Below are 15399 nucleotides of genomic sequence, written 5' to 3'. Positions count from 1 at the left end.
CTGTGTTTCTTCAAATGAAGTAGCTAAATTGTCCGCTTCTAAGATATCCTCATAGCTGGAGTGTATGTCGTTCTATGCCAGGCAATCCATGATGAAATGTCACATTGTCTCAACCACTCCCATGTTGCAAAAAGACATATTCTCTCCTTTCATTCTTCCCACATGTAACATTTACTTGTTTCACTTCTCAAATGATGAGAACTTGTCCTAAGATGCTCTATAAGCATTTTTGCTCTCCATTTAATAATTTCTTTTATTTATGCTTTCTCTTCATGATATCCTGTGGGATTAAATTCTTTGATATAGTAGTCGTTTTATGCCCATTTTGTTTTGACGATATGATACCCCGGAATTTTTCCCTCATAATTTTTTTATTTCTTCATTGTTATTCAGACATTTACACATATTAACATTCCATTTCATCCATGATCAATTTAGGCCAATGATTTTATTTCATACCTTGAGTTTTCCTTAGATAGCCTAACCAGACCATTGCAGAATACTCTAAAGGAAATATGCTTGTTTCCGCCAATAAGGTCTTATATGGGACAGTGGTTTAATTTTGAGACTGCTGATGACAAAATGTTTTTGGATTTCTCTAGTTGCCTCCATTTCTGATCTGACATGCTGTTGCCCCAAATCTCACATCCATAAAGGATAATTAGGGTAACCAACAAACCAAAAAGTGTCTTCTTGGTTTTTAAATCCCATAATTCTATGTTCTTGCATCTATTTTATAAGGAATATAGTGTTTTCCAGCCTCTTTGAGCTGAGGAGCTTCATGTAGTTGAGAATGCATGATTGCCATTTTGGCGTATAGCTTTGTCCCTATGACATTCTTGTGGAAGATGTTTTGAAGTGTTAAGGTGTTTCATCTTTTATTCTAAATGAAGTGGATGGTATGAACCTTTATAAATATTATTACGAAGTAATTAGAAAATATTTACTTGTTATTAATAGTGATCAAGTGATCAACTTATATTAGAGACCGAACGATGTTTTCTTAAGAAACAATTGTAAAGAATAGAAACATTCTATTCTAGAAACATAAAATTAAATATTAGAAACATTCTAATATTTACAAAAGATTACAATTGATAACCATTAGATACTAAACAAAGATAATAGAAACTATCTATTATCGTAATACCCTCCCTTAATGGTTAATCTATCCAGAGCACAAAGCTGTCAAAAAGTGTAAAAGACAGATTCTGTTTGCTCAAGGTGCTCCGCACTGTTTGTTGTGGGCTGCTAATAAGATTGCTTAGATAAGGCAGCTAAGTGCTTCCGAGATTCAACCTTCATGTGCCCAAACTTGTGGCAATAGTTGGATTAAAGGTTTTTCAGCGTTACCCCAGTACAGGGGTACTTTGGGACAAGTTTCTAGGACACGAGTAAGATGGGCCTCATTTTCGAGATGGCGAGGGGATGGCGAGGGGACGACGACAAGGGGAGGACGGGCAAGAGAGGGGTGTTGTATATAGTATACATATAGAACTTGAAATGCTAGTTATGAAATGGTGTTTCAGTAGTTCACTAGAACATACCAAATTAAAATACTTGAACATAGAAAAATTGCAACATGAATTCAAACCATTGACATTCAACATAATAACATATTACATACCCAATAGTAACATTCAAAAATCAAAATTCAAATAAAAATTCAAGTACACATCCCAGTGACGACATGGTTGCAGAATGATTGAGTTGGGGCTGCTTGGGTACTCAAGTACTCGGTGTGGGGCATCTCGGGGATGGCTATTTCAAGGTTTGGGAGGGGGGGTGCAAGTCTTTGGGTTACATTGATGTTTTTCTTCTGAATTTGGAGCAGAGAATGTTTGTTGAGAAGACTGCTGATGGTACTTTGGATAATGCTCCAAAACTTTGCAGAGTAGCATAATGCTCCAAAACAAACCGCAAAAAGCCATGTTTTCCAGGAGAAAATCGAAAAAACCAAACATGATTTTTGAGGTGAAAAATTAATCAAAACTTGACATGATTTTTGAGGGGAAAAATCAATCAAAACCCAACATGATTTTTGAGGTGAAAAATCAATCAACACCTGACAATACAAAGCTTCTATTTTTAGGAAAAATGGTAAAACCCCACAAATAATCTTTGAAGAAAAAATTACAAACCCACAAAGGAATCCCATGCAACTTTGCGAATTATAGATTCATAAATTTTCAAGGGAAAATTTATAGAAACCCATAAAAAAAATTTTAGGGGAAAAAATATGAAAACCCAATTGATTTTTTTGTTGAGGAAAAAAAATGATAACTCATTAGAATAATTTTTTTTATGAAAACCCACTAGAATTTTTAAGAGAGGCTAAAGATGAGACTTTGCATGGTAAAGCAACACATGCAAACAATGTGCAAGTACATGCAATCCTCAAAAGGTAGACTTAAAAAATTAAAATCCAAAAAGAATATGTTGTTAGTTTCTGGATCGGTTGGCTCAAAAATTGAGGCACCTAGAAAAATCTGATGATGACCCAGTTGAGATCTCGAAAAACCCACCAAGAATTAGAAGTCGGCGTATTCAAATCTCTCAGAACGGAAACCCTAGTCGGATTATAGAGAGAGTTGGAAGCAAATATGCATGTAAATAATTTTGTAAATAAAAGGCAGATAATTTCAACCAAGAAATTATAATTATTTTCGAACTTTTTTAGAGTATTGGCTCTGATACCATATTAAGGAAGTAATTGACAAATATTTGCTTGTTATTAACAGTGATCAAGAGATCAATTTATACAAGAGACTGAATGATGTTTCCTCAAGAAACAATTGTAAAGAATAGAAACACTCTATTCTAGAAACAAAAAACTAAATATTAGAAACATTCTAATATTTACAGAAGATTACAATAGATAACCATTAGGTACTAAACATAAGATAATAGTTGTAATAGTGGGGTGTGTTGGATCATAATATTTATTTGGGGATTACATTTAGTGCAAGTATTCCTAAATAATAGTTATAGGGTTCTAACTTATAAAATTTATCCTTATAATATAAAATAAGTGTAATTTTTAAAGTTAATCTTTATAATGAAGAATTAATTTATTAATTAACTATATAACTAGAAGGTTATATGGCAAAAGGTTGTGACCTATTTACCAACCCTTGAGGCAACTTAAATTATATGCGGTCATAAATGATATCTTACATTGTGAATCTGTATTATATACGTTAGAATGCATGTGATCTATACTAATGCATTGAATATGCATGCGAGACATTAAGGGAGGAGGAGAGGAATACTTTTTGAATAGAAAGCTCTTCATAGGCTTGTTTTATATTAACATTATTGTAGTTTTCTCAACAATGAATGATGTTTGTGGGGTCTTCCCACATTCAGACTACATAATGTATTATTATTGTGCTTTGCCCAATTTTTATTTTGTAGAGAATGTTTATATAACGAAGTAATTGGTAAATATTTGCTTGATATTAATAGTGATCAAGAGATCAATTTATACAATAGATTGAATGATGTTTCCTTAGGAAACAATTGTAAAGAATAGAAACATTCTATTCTAAAAACATGAAACTAAATATTAGAAACTTTCTAATATATACAGGAGAATAGTAAATACAATAGATAACCATTAGATACTAAACATAGATAATAGAAGCTATCTATTATCGCAATACCCTCCCTTAATGGTTATAATCTATCCAGAGCATGAAGCTGTCAAAAGGTGTGAAAGTTAGATTTTGTCTACTTAGTGTGCTCAACACTGTTCACTGTAGGCTGCAACCTAGATTGCTTAGATAGGGCAGTTAAGTACTTTCGATATTCAACCTTCATGTGCCCATACTTGTGGCAATAGTTGCATTGAATGTTCTTTATCCTAGAGCCTTTTGAAGCTGGAGCAGAGGACCTCTGTTGAGAACATTGTTGTGAATGAGACTTACCCTTATCCTTTTGAAAGGATTCAACAACAAAGGCTTGCTCTATGGAGGGGGAGTTGGAATTGCTACCGAATTGTTGTTTCCACCGATCTTGCTGAAGTAGAATTGTGCAGAGATTTGTGAACTTCAAATCAATACCACTAGGAGTGATGTTGAGAGTCTTGATAAAATGCTCATAGAACTTGGGCAAAATTTTGAGGGTTAGGACCACAATGTCCTTCCTCCATCTTGCATCCAATAGCAAGCAATCGATCACGAATTTCCTGAATCCTATTCAGGTGTTCCTAGAGTGATTTTCACTCATCCATGATAATAGAAAACAGAGCGTTCTTGAGATAGAAGGCTCTGCCTTTGTCTAATAACTCATGAAGTTTCTTGAGATGCTCCCATATCTCGGCAACTGCTTTGCCGAATAGAATCTGAGGGAGCTGATCATCAGTTACAAATAATTTGAGAAGCATCACCACCTCTCGGATATGTAGATCCCATGTACATTGAGCAGTATTAGCGAGAGTCAGACGCTTTCTAACACCCAGAACAATTTGATCAGTATTCCGATATTCTAAGATTATCAATATTCGTTGCTTCCATGTGCTATAATTCCGACCATTGAATTTTGAATTGCCCTCGAGCAGAATATTAGTCAAAGATGCCATACACATTTTTTAGTGAAAAAGAGTAAGATGTAATGTTCCTGATGCCTCCCAACTGAGCAAGATGTAACTCCTGAATGTTCGTACGGAATTGACCAAGAAAATGCTGACAAGAAGGAAGTACGAACTGTAGTGAGTTGGAGAAGGCAAGTCCATATGGTGGATATTGTTGGCCATACGTTGGGGTATTTCTTTTGTTCCGTACGAGGTGCCAATGTGGCCGTATGGTGGGGAAATCTCAAGCTGTACGGTGACAAAGGAGCAGTCGTACAGTTGATTAGAGACAATGTTCGTACGGTGATATGGAGTCCAAGCAGTACGGGAGGATTTGGAAAGCATAGCCGTACAGTGTAGTTGATGGGTGGAAGCCGTACGACCCTAGATGAGCCGATACAAAGATGGCAGGAAGTGTACGGATGTGCGGTGTGTTAGAATGTGAATGCCGCAAGGGATATTGGAAGATGGCCGATGCTATGCACAGAGGTATAGTAAAGAAAATACAGAGTCATTTGATGAAGTTGCAATATATTTAACAAAAACATCTTGCAGGTAACCAGACACCAAATAGATACACTCGTGTGCCAAACAATTATTTCACATACAAGATGTTCTGATTCTCGAGCCAAGTACACAGACGGAATAGGGTGAGGGTTGAATCCCACTGAAACTGCACGAGCCAAATAGGGAAGGTCTTTCACTTCTGAAATGACAAATTAAAGAGAATCTCCAACAGGAATCGGTAGTACAGAGAAATATAATCCAAAGCATGCCTACTACAATCTATAAGCCGTGCTTAAATACCCGTCGAGAAACCATTCCGAGGGTATACAAAGATAGCCGACGGCGACACAAACTTCAAACACAAAAAAAGAAGAAGGGTTCGAGATATATTAAATCAATCGAAACCCTTAAATACAAACATTAATAACTTGGGCCCCAAATTAATTAAAATTGGGAACATTAGATCAGACGGTTTGTAACACCCAAAACAATTTGATCGGTATTTCGATTGATGCAGTGCAAGGTAGGAGAATCCCCAAAGGAGATGTCCTAGCCCCCTGCAAATAACCACACAACTAAAACACAACACAAGATACACAATCTGATACCAAATACAACTCTTTATTCATAAAATAATTGCTTACATGCAATGTGCTAGGCTGTAAGGTCTTCTCGATTACGACCAAATACAAAGCAAGTAATAGTTCTGCAAGATCCCTCAAGATCCCATCCAAACCCTAGCTAGTCCAGATGCACACTCCAGTAGAAACCTCCAAGGAAGATCTAAATTTGTCACAAGCCCACCAAGAAATCTCCCTGTTTCCCAAGCCTCGGCTACTAGCCCTTCTCAAACTTTATTCAAGATCCAAGTGTAAACTGCCTCACATTCGGCGCTTTGTCTACACATTTTGGAAAAACTCACTCTTCAGCTACTCTCCGCACTCTCCTCCAAATGAATGAATAAATAATGACAAGACAAGGTCCTCTACTTATATCAAACCAAGCCACAAGTCTACCACTAGCAAGTTACATTAAATAAACCCTCTAGCTACAAGTTACATTTAATAATGCCACCTATTAAATGCCTTTTCTCTCTTTTCTCTATTTTTATTTATGTTTTTTTTTTCTTTTAATTTTCGTCACTTTCTCTCTCCACAATTTTTTATTTTTAATAAATTTTCCCTCTTTTATTTTAAGAAAAATAATTTAAACAAAATACAAAATAAAATAAAATATTTCCCCCTATATTTTCTGATGCAAGATGCTCCTGCATAGACTCCCCAGGTAGATAGAAAAGTGTGTCCCACACTTTGACGCCAAAAGAACTATCTGCAACCATCTTCATCTTCACCAAAGGCTTCCACTCCAACAAGGACAATAAAACCAACATGCAAATCATCCACATCTACATCACTCTGTCAAATACCAGAAACTCAACCATCCAATCAGTATGCTCACTCCTAGGAACAAACTGACCATAATGCTTCATCAACAAAACCTCACCCATATCAACAACTAGTGAATCCACGCCAGCAGCAACAAACTCCATATCAACAACAATATGTAGATCTCCATCAACACATTCCAAACTCTCAACACCAACAGTCTCATTGCTCACAATAAGATGCTTTGCAACATACAAGTCAACACCAATAGCAACTAGATCATCCACGACCGAATGCTCTGCAATCTCGATGTTAGACTCAACCAGCTGATCATGAAAACCAATATCCATCCTAGCATCAACAAAGTTAGGAATATCCTCAGCAATAGACTCGAGTTGCTCTGCAGGTTTTGTATCAAACTCCACAAAGTGATCAACAAAACCAATCTCTTCCACCTCGACCTTGCCATGCCATCTTCTCTCTCGAACAAGTCTTCTAACCGACTAGACAACTCTCTTTTGGATCGGTAGACTCCAACTCCAATAGCATAGAACTTCCTTCTTTTGTTTCTCAACTTTTTAAGAAAAAACATCCATAACAGCATCCACCCGAGCTATTGTCTCATTAATCCTCCTCTCCACTATATCATGAAGATTCGCAATCTGCCTAGGGTGCAATCCTCTCGGAGCCATCTTCCAAGATCTTCGCAAATACTCTGTAACAAATCACCAACATATCAACCTTCCCGAACAAGATCAACCTTCCGTCTTCACAACCATTGATCCATCTACATGTCCTCCCAAGGTCCTGGTGCAAATTGCCTCAACTTCGGCGATCTATCTACACGCTCAGGAACAACCTTCGCTCTGATACCACTTGATGCAGTGCAAGGTAGGAGAATTCTCAAAGGAGATGTCCTAGCCCCAACAAATAACCACACAATGGAAACACAACACAAGATACACACACTGATACCAAATACAACTCTTTATTTATAAAATAATTGATTACATGCAATGTGTTGGGCTGTAAATTCTTCCTGGTTACAGCTAGATACAAGGCAAGTAATAGTTCTACAAGATCCCTCAAAATCCCATCCAAACCCTAGCTAGTCCAGATCCACACTCTAGTAGAAATCTTCAAGGAAGATCTAAACATGTGCTCACAAGCCCACTAAGAAATCTCCTTGTTTCCCAAGCCTCGACTACTAACCCTTCTCAAATTTTATTCAAGATCCAAGTGTAAACTGCCTCACATTTGACGCTCTATCCGCACACTTTGGAAAAACTCGCTCTTCAACTACTCTCCACACTCACTCCTCTAAATGAATGAATGAATGACGACAAGACAAGGCCCTCTACTTATACCAAACCAAGCCACAAGTTGACCACTAGCAAGTTACATTAAATAAACCCTCTAGCCACAAGTTACATTTAATAATGCCACCTATTAAATGCCTTTTCCCTCTTTTCTCCATTTTAATTTATTTAAATTTTTCTTCTAATTTTCACCACCATCTCTCTCCTCCACAATTTTATTTTATTTTATTATTTATTTATTTTTTGAAATAAATTTTCCCTCTCTTTTTTCTTTAAGAAAAAAATTTAAACAAAATACAAAAAATAAATAAATAATTTCCCCCTATATTTTTTGATGCAGGATGCTCTTGCATCACTGATATTCTAAGATTATTAGTATCTGCTGGCTCCATGTGCCATAATTCCGACCATTGAATTTTGAATTGTCCTTGAGCAGAATATTAGTCAAAGATGCCATACACGTTTTTCAGTGAAAAAGCGTGAAAATCTGTAAAGGCACGTGCTTTGAGGCAAAAATCAAAAGACTGAAAAAAATTGAAGGGGTACTTAGAAGAGCTCAAAAAACTCAGAAATAATATATTGTCGGATTTTGTATCTGCTGGCTTAGAAATTGAGGCACCCAAAAAAATGAACAACCCAATTGAGATCTCAAAAAACCCACCAAGAATTTGTAATTTTTTTTGATCCAGTAAAGAAAATTAAGGTTTTGACCAAACATAAAAAATCCCCAAAATAAATTGCAGAAATGTAGAAAAAATATGTTTTCTAAGATTGTTGGTATTTGCTACCTCCATGTGCCATAATTCCGACCATTGAATTTTGAATTGCCCTTGAGCAGAATATTAGTCAAAGATGCCATAGCACATTTTTTAATAAAAAAGTGTGAAAATCTGTGAAGGCACGTACTTCAAGGCAAAAATCAAAAGATAGAAAAAATTGAAGGGTACCTAGAAGCGAGCTTGAAAAACTCAAAAAGAATATGTTGTTGGATTTGGGATCTATTGGCTTAGAAATCGAGGCACCCAAAAAAATGAATGACAGCCCAATTGAGGTCTCCAAAAACCTGCCAAGAATCTGTAATTCTTTTTGATCCGGTACAGAAAATTAGGGCTTCGACCAAAAATGGCCCTGGCTGCAAAAAAACCCCAAAATAAATGGTGGAAATAAAGAAAAAACATGTTTTTTGGGTTGGATTTGAGATGTGAGTGAACAACAAAAGGTTGGAAAACCCTAGATGCCTACAAAAATGGCAATTAGAGGCTGGAAAAGCTTTCAAAAAAGGAAAAAACGACATGCGGATTATATAGGCTAAAAAACGATGATTTGAGCAAAAAACTTGCTGCAATTTGCAGAGGTAGTAAACCATAGGTAGGGTCGCAATTTGCAAAGGTAATAGCACCCAAAAAATGCTGCCCAACAGAGAAAAAGCGACCCAAAAAATTAGCTCAATTTTTCCAAATGTAAGGAGCAAAAAACAAAAAATTGTAGGGATACAAACAACAATTGCAGAATAATGGCCGTTATTAGCAGACAAAAACCCGAGCTCGAAGCAGATATCACAGAAAATAATTTCGGAAAATATTGCTGCAATAATTTCAAACAAGAAATTATAATATTTAAAAAAAAAATTCAAAGAATTAGCTCTGATACCATATTATGAAGTAATTGGTAAATATTTGCTTGATATTAATAGTGATCAAGAGATCAATTTATACAAGAGATTGAATGGTGTTTCTTTAGGAAACAATCATAAAGAACAGAAATATTCTACTAGAAACAGGAAAATAAATATTAGAAAGTTTCTAATAAATACAGGAGAATACAATAGATAACCATTAGATACTAAATAGACATAATAAAAACTCTCTATTATTGTAATAGTTTAGTTACCTAGGATTGATCCTTAGGTTGGAGTGAAGATCATATATGATCTTGAGATCTATTAACTTATGCAAAGGGGGTTCTTTGCGTGACATATAGCAAGGCAACTTGGATGATAGTGGAGCTTTGTAACAACCTAGTAAGCATGAAATGTAAGTTAAAAACTTTTCATTTTTTTCTCTGTTAATTTATAAACTCAAAGTTGAACAATGAGATCCTGGAATTTTCTATTAGTTTAGATGCATTGGAAAAGGTTAGGTACAAAGTTGCCAATTCCTTAGGTGATCACAAATTGTGACTTGAGCCAAGCATGTAGTGCTTTATGATCCGAGCACAAGTGGGGTATGATTGGGCACATACAACCCAAAAGGCACAATATGTTGTTTGTACAAAGGTTGAATGATCTTGTTTGTGTTTATTATAACCTTACCTTCTGTCACAAGCAAATCGTAGGTGTAAGCTATCTCCCATTACTCTAGAGGAAGTTGATCCACAATTAGATTGGATCACCAAGGTAGAGAATTTTGTTTGCAATAAGGATGATCTTGTGTGAGTCAATCAAATAGATCTAGAGGTAGCAGCCATGCTAGAGGAGATAGAGTATGAGTAAACCCCTTGGATGTTGGCATCAGTAATATATGGGTACACTTTATGGCTATGTCATCATTGAGGACCTATCTTATATGCATGTGCAGAACTCCCTATGGATTTCATAATCCATGAATTCTGTACGCTATTGACAATATCTATCTATTTGAAAACATTGTTTCTTTCAACTAGAATCCACTTTTATAGTCATTTAACTGATGTATACTTGTGTATGTAATCAAATGGCATCTATTTGATTAATGTATTGTACCTTTAATGTTTATTTATTAAAGGGTGATGATTAAAGCTTTATATTTTTTTTAAATCCCATGTTTCATAGTTTTATCAATTTGCTGAGTCTTGCTTAAGTTTGAGCTCGAAGTTCAATAAAAAAACGGGCTTGTTGGGTTTGATTCAGATTGGAGTCTTGTAACTGTGATTTGGATTCATCTCAGACTCAAACCTATCCACTGAGATCATAACCCTCAGGTCTCAAATTAGATATCTCTGTGGTACCATTGAGCATTCATTATTACTCAAGGTTGAATTTATTCCTGAGTTTGATGATGGAGTTAATACCGAGTATAGAATACTTTTTTATTTTGGTCATTTAAGTTGAGATTATTTAGACTAGCCTTGCATCAGTGGAGGTCACAAGAGGGACCTACTCCCATAACATCAATAACTCTAGAATTTCAAACTCAAGTTCAATGGCCTTGTAAGGGTGCAAGTGTTACGAGCACAATGGTCTAGTGGGAGTTATAATGGCTGCCGATTTGCAATGATTAACACACATCACCATGCAGTTAAATCAGATTAATTTATAAGGATTCATAATACATTTTTCAGTTTTCATACTGCATCGCTGGATTCCCTACTCTCCTAATTATCGACCATAAGCAGGTTGGGGAATTACTTGTCCTTAGGGTGCTTGGAATTTAATCTACAAGTAGGTTTCCTCATGGTTCCAAAACACATATTCATCAATCTTGGGACTTCCCCCTCAAGGTTTTAGTAATACATGTCCATACCCTGTCTTGGGATTTCCCTACCTTGTGAGGAATCTCTCTGCCTCTCCTTGACAAAACCAACCTATCCTCTTAGTGAGCATTAGCGAGTGACTGAGGAATGGGCTAGGAGTGTACTAACTATGAATAAATATGAACATGTACTTGTAAATAAAATACAACATAAGTGATATACATACACATATTTTTCCGATTTCACAATTATAAACTGATATTGAAATTACAGTACATGTACTGGACCATATATTTCTAAGTAGCATTCATATGTAATATTCTGTGACTTTCAATCAATATCAATGCATAGATGTGTTACAGCTTATCAACTTGCTGTTGCACCTTATTGTCGGTCAATAAATAGTGACTTAGTGATCTGATGAATACAGTCTGTAATTCTTCATTCAATACTCCCTGAATGATTTGGGCATGTTTTATAAACTGTAGTTGAAATGACAGGTCATGTGTCAAGAGACATGACCCATGCGTGTCCCTAACAACTGTCTTTATTAATTGCAGTGCTTCATTGTAGATTGGGCAATTATCTTATTTGCACCATTTCATGAATACCGATGATTTCTTATTCCTTGATCGGTTTTGACTAGCTGCTATTTCTTATTGATTCTCCAAGTCATCAATAACATGCCAAACTATTCTGATTTCTCAGTGGTTACTATTCTTTACATAGAAAACGATAGTCTTGGTTTCACTCAAGTTTTTGCCTATGATGGCAATCAGTGTTTTGGTGGCGCCATATTAATCACAGATCTGTACATAGTGCTTAATGGTATATTGTACTCAATCTGACTGTTGTTTACATTGGTCTTGTCTAGACATAAACAATTGCCAAGTTGAGCAATACAGTTGGCAACCTCGAGTAATAAAGAAGCCATTAACATTAGGCTGGTCTGCATAGAAGCAGTTTCTAGATTGAGTAATCAAAATTGATAAGTCTCAACGACTTAGGTCATCAGACTCTACATTGCAAATTTTTTTTTACTTGTAAGGTTGACAAATCACATAATAGAAATGGTCTAGCCAAAAGCGATGAAGCTAAAAGCCACGGCTCATGCATTGTGAAGACAGTACAAGAATGATGTGCAGTTAAGGATGTTGCAAAACTCTGCTTTGTGGAGTGCAATTCCTGCATACAATTGCAAAAGGTTATCTCTAATTCTCTGGAAACTATTTGCTTTTGTTTTTGGTTTTCCAGAATGTGATCTTACCTAGAAGAACATAAGTAAACAACATATTTTAGTTATCTAGAACATCACAAATAGAAGATATATTGTACTCATTCTGGTAGTTGTTCACATCAACCTTGTCTACAGATAAACAATTACCAAGTTGAACAAAATTATTGATAAGCTCCAGAAACTAAGCAGCTGGTTTATATCAGGCTAGTCTAAATGTAAGCAGTTGCTAGATTGAGTTAATATTAGATTGAGTAATCAAAGTTGACAAGTTTCACCAGCCTAAGTCATCAGACTCTACATTGCAAAATAATATTAAGTTGTTTTTTTATCAAAAAAAGCGTCAGTTTTGACAATGGGCATGTGGATGCTTGTGGAAGCTCACGGGCACCCAGGATGTGCTCACATTCACAGGGCACCAGCATCTTCAGCCGTACCAGAATGAATCTGCTGCTGAATCTAGGCTAGGATGTTGCGAATCAGTAAGGGTAAAAGCATTAGGTGTTTCCATGCAAATTATACTATAGTCTGCCCATCTGCTTGTATTTTTAGGAACAGCTAGTTTTACGGTCTGGCATCCTTCATGACAGATGCAGACTGTGATTATCAATCAATGAACTGGCACATTTAGGCGATTTCAGAAAACCTGTTTGCCGTGGTGTATATATTGTTATTGGGGTACCCTGATTTGAATGACATCTCTGACTTCATATTGGAACCTGCACCTCAATGTTTATAGGTGAATGTTTCTCTTCATCCGTAGTTTTTGTTTTTGATATACAGTACCAGAGTAGGGGTCTGGTGCCCCAATATTACACAGGAGATACAAATTTGAATGATCTCTTACATCATAGGCATGCACAGTTAATCCATAAACATATCCGACTGGTATAACAGTCATTATCTATTACAATTTTTGCCAAAATTAACAAAATAGACTCTGCTTCATTCCCAAGCACATCCTTTTCCCCATCTATCAAAATTCTTACAGACATCCATTTAAACTATTCTGTACTAGCAATTCTGGCTGCCACCTCCTTTCTGTTCAACCACCGCTTTTGGCTCTTCCAGCACGTCCTTTATGAACTCTAAGCTGGTCATTGCTTTCCCTCATCTGTGGTCCCCTTCAAAACTGGTATCCCAAATACTGAATGGCTTTGGAGGGCATTGAATCTGTAATGAAGTCTTGGCGCAACAACGTCCATGTTCTCTAAATCCAGCCCCTGGCTCTGCCACAGTTAGGAACTCCTCCAAATTACCACACCATCGGCTTCACAAACATAGCTCCATTACCATTTACCTTCCTCCTTGCTGTCCGATTCCAGCATCCAAGCAGAATAATGGATGCAATATTTGCATTTGTGTGGTATTGTGTGCAGTGCTCCAGAATTCATCTCCAAGCTAACCACTCATCAGAAATTTTGCCTCTAAAGGCAATTTGCCACTCCTTGCTCATAGGCAGAAATTGGTTTCCATTTTTACTCTAGAGTGTGCCAAGAACTGTGGACATCTAAGTTCTCTGCTGTCCTTTTATAATCTCTCTCCAGCTCATTGTGGCTCTCTGATCCTTCCCCCATACCGTCAACTAATAAATGAGTCCACACTGAGATGTAAACATTTACTTCAGCTCTTTACTGAGCTTGTTGACTATATCTTGTAGATTATAATGGCCACTGTTGTCTATTCTTGTGAAAGCCCATTGAGCCAAACAGTCTGCTATTGCATTCCTTTTTCTATAAATGTGGCTTACATTTATCTCTTCAAGCTCATCTAGAATCTCTTCAATCAGATTTAGCAACCTATTTAAGGTCCAGTAGGAGGTTTTCTACGCTTAATTAATAATTGCATTTATGATAATCTGTGAGTAGCCTTTCAGTTGCATTTGGTTTATCCCAAAAGCCGTATGCCTGTCTTTAAAGCTAACCATGCAGCTTGTATCTCTGCCACCATATATGTCCCATCTGCGAACTTCTTGGAATCAAAAGTAATCAGATTTCTTTTCCAATCCCAAGCCACACAGCCAGCCTTTGAGGGTCCTAGGTTCCCTCTAGAAACACCATTGTAAATTTATCTTCACCCATCAATCCTCCAGGAATTTCATGTCTTCTAATTGGATATGGATTAACCCGGTCTTTTGAAAGTTACGCCAGTCCCATTTTTTTTATACTTATTTTTCTGAGTTCTTAGTCATTGTACTGAACCCGGTTTGCTATATTGAAGTAATATTTTGACCTTTTTGTTGTCTTTGCTTATGTTTTCTCTATTTTCACATGCCAGTTTAAGTGTCAGGACTTCATGTTGTAACTTCACTATTTTATGTATCAATGCTTAATTGAAGTTTGTGTTGTAATTTGACTATTGTATGTTATAATTGCTTAAATGAAGTAATCTGATTCTTTATGTTTTTATACAGCATCTTTGAAATGTTTTCAGAGGCACACCTACAAATGCTTGTGAATGAGCTGGAAGAAAAAATTTCTCTCGAGGAACAATGGGAAACTGTGATAGAGAAAAAGAACGATAATTTCTCATATAGGGCTAAATGCTGTGATCCAAAGGTTTATTTCTTAGACTTTTTATTTCTCTATTGTTTAAAATACCATACCTTCCTGTTACATTTAGTGACTTGAACTGTTTGTTGTGGACAGGATGGCAGTGCCACAAAATATATTAGTACAACTATTTTTGAGAATTGCACTACGGAGTTATTAAGAGATTTCTATATGGATGATGAATATCGGAAAGAATGGGATAAAACTGTTGTTGAGCATGAACAACTAGAAATTGACCAAGAAAATGGAATAGAAGTTGGTCGCATAATCAAGAAGTTTCCATTTCTCACACCTAGAGAATATGTTCTAGCATGGCGTGTTTGGGAAGGAAAGGAAAAGGGCTTCTATTGCCTAATTAAGGTATCCCAATAATTAGTAA

At 36.2% G+C, this 15399-nt stretch overlaps 1 protein-coding gene across 2 annotated transcripts in view; it reads left to right on the top strand.

Annotated features, from left to right (window-relative positions):
• The window catches only part of LOC149572976 (uncharacterized), a 33999-nt gene that overhangs the window by 12759 nt on the left and 5841 nt on the right, over positions 1-15399 (top strand). For both annotated transcript variants that reach the window (XM_089814107.1, XM_089814108.1), the window contains exons 2-3: positions 14882-15026; positions 15117-15380. In XM_089814107.1, coding sequence (XP_089670233.1) covers positions 14882-15026; positions 15117-15380 — 409 coding nt within the window. The remainder of the gene's footprint in view (positions 1-14881; positions 15027-15116; positions 15381-15399) is intronic.

Source organism: Cupressus sempervirens, chromosome 2 (assembly GCF_028749045.1).
Source record: "Cupressus sempervirens isolate cs-2001-9-10 chromosome 2, ASM2874904v1, whole genome shotgun sequence".
NCBI lineage: Eukaryota > Viridiplantae > Streptophyta > Pinopsida > Cupressales > Cupressaceae > Cupressus > Cupressus sempervirens.
The sequence above is the reverse complement of the archived record's forward strand: the minus strand, read 5'-3'. Positions and strand labels throughout refer to the sequence as shown.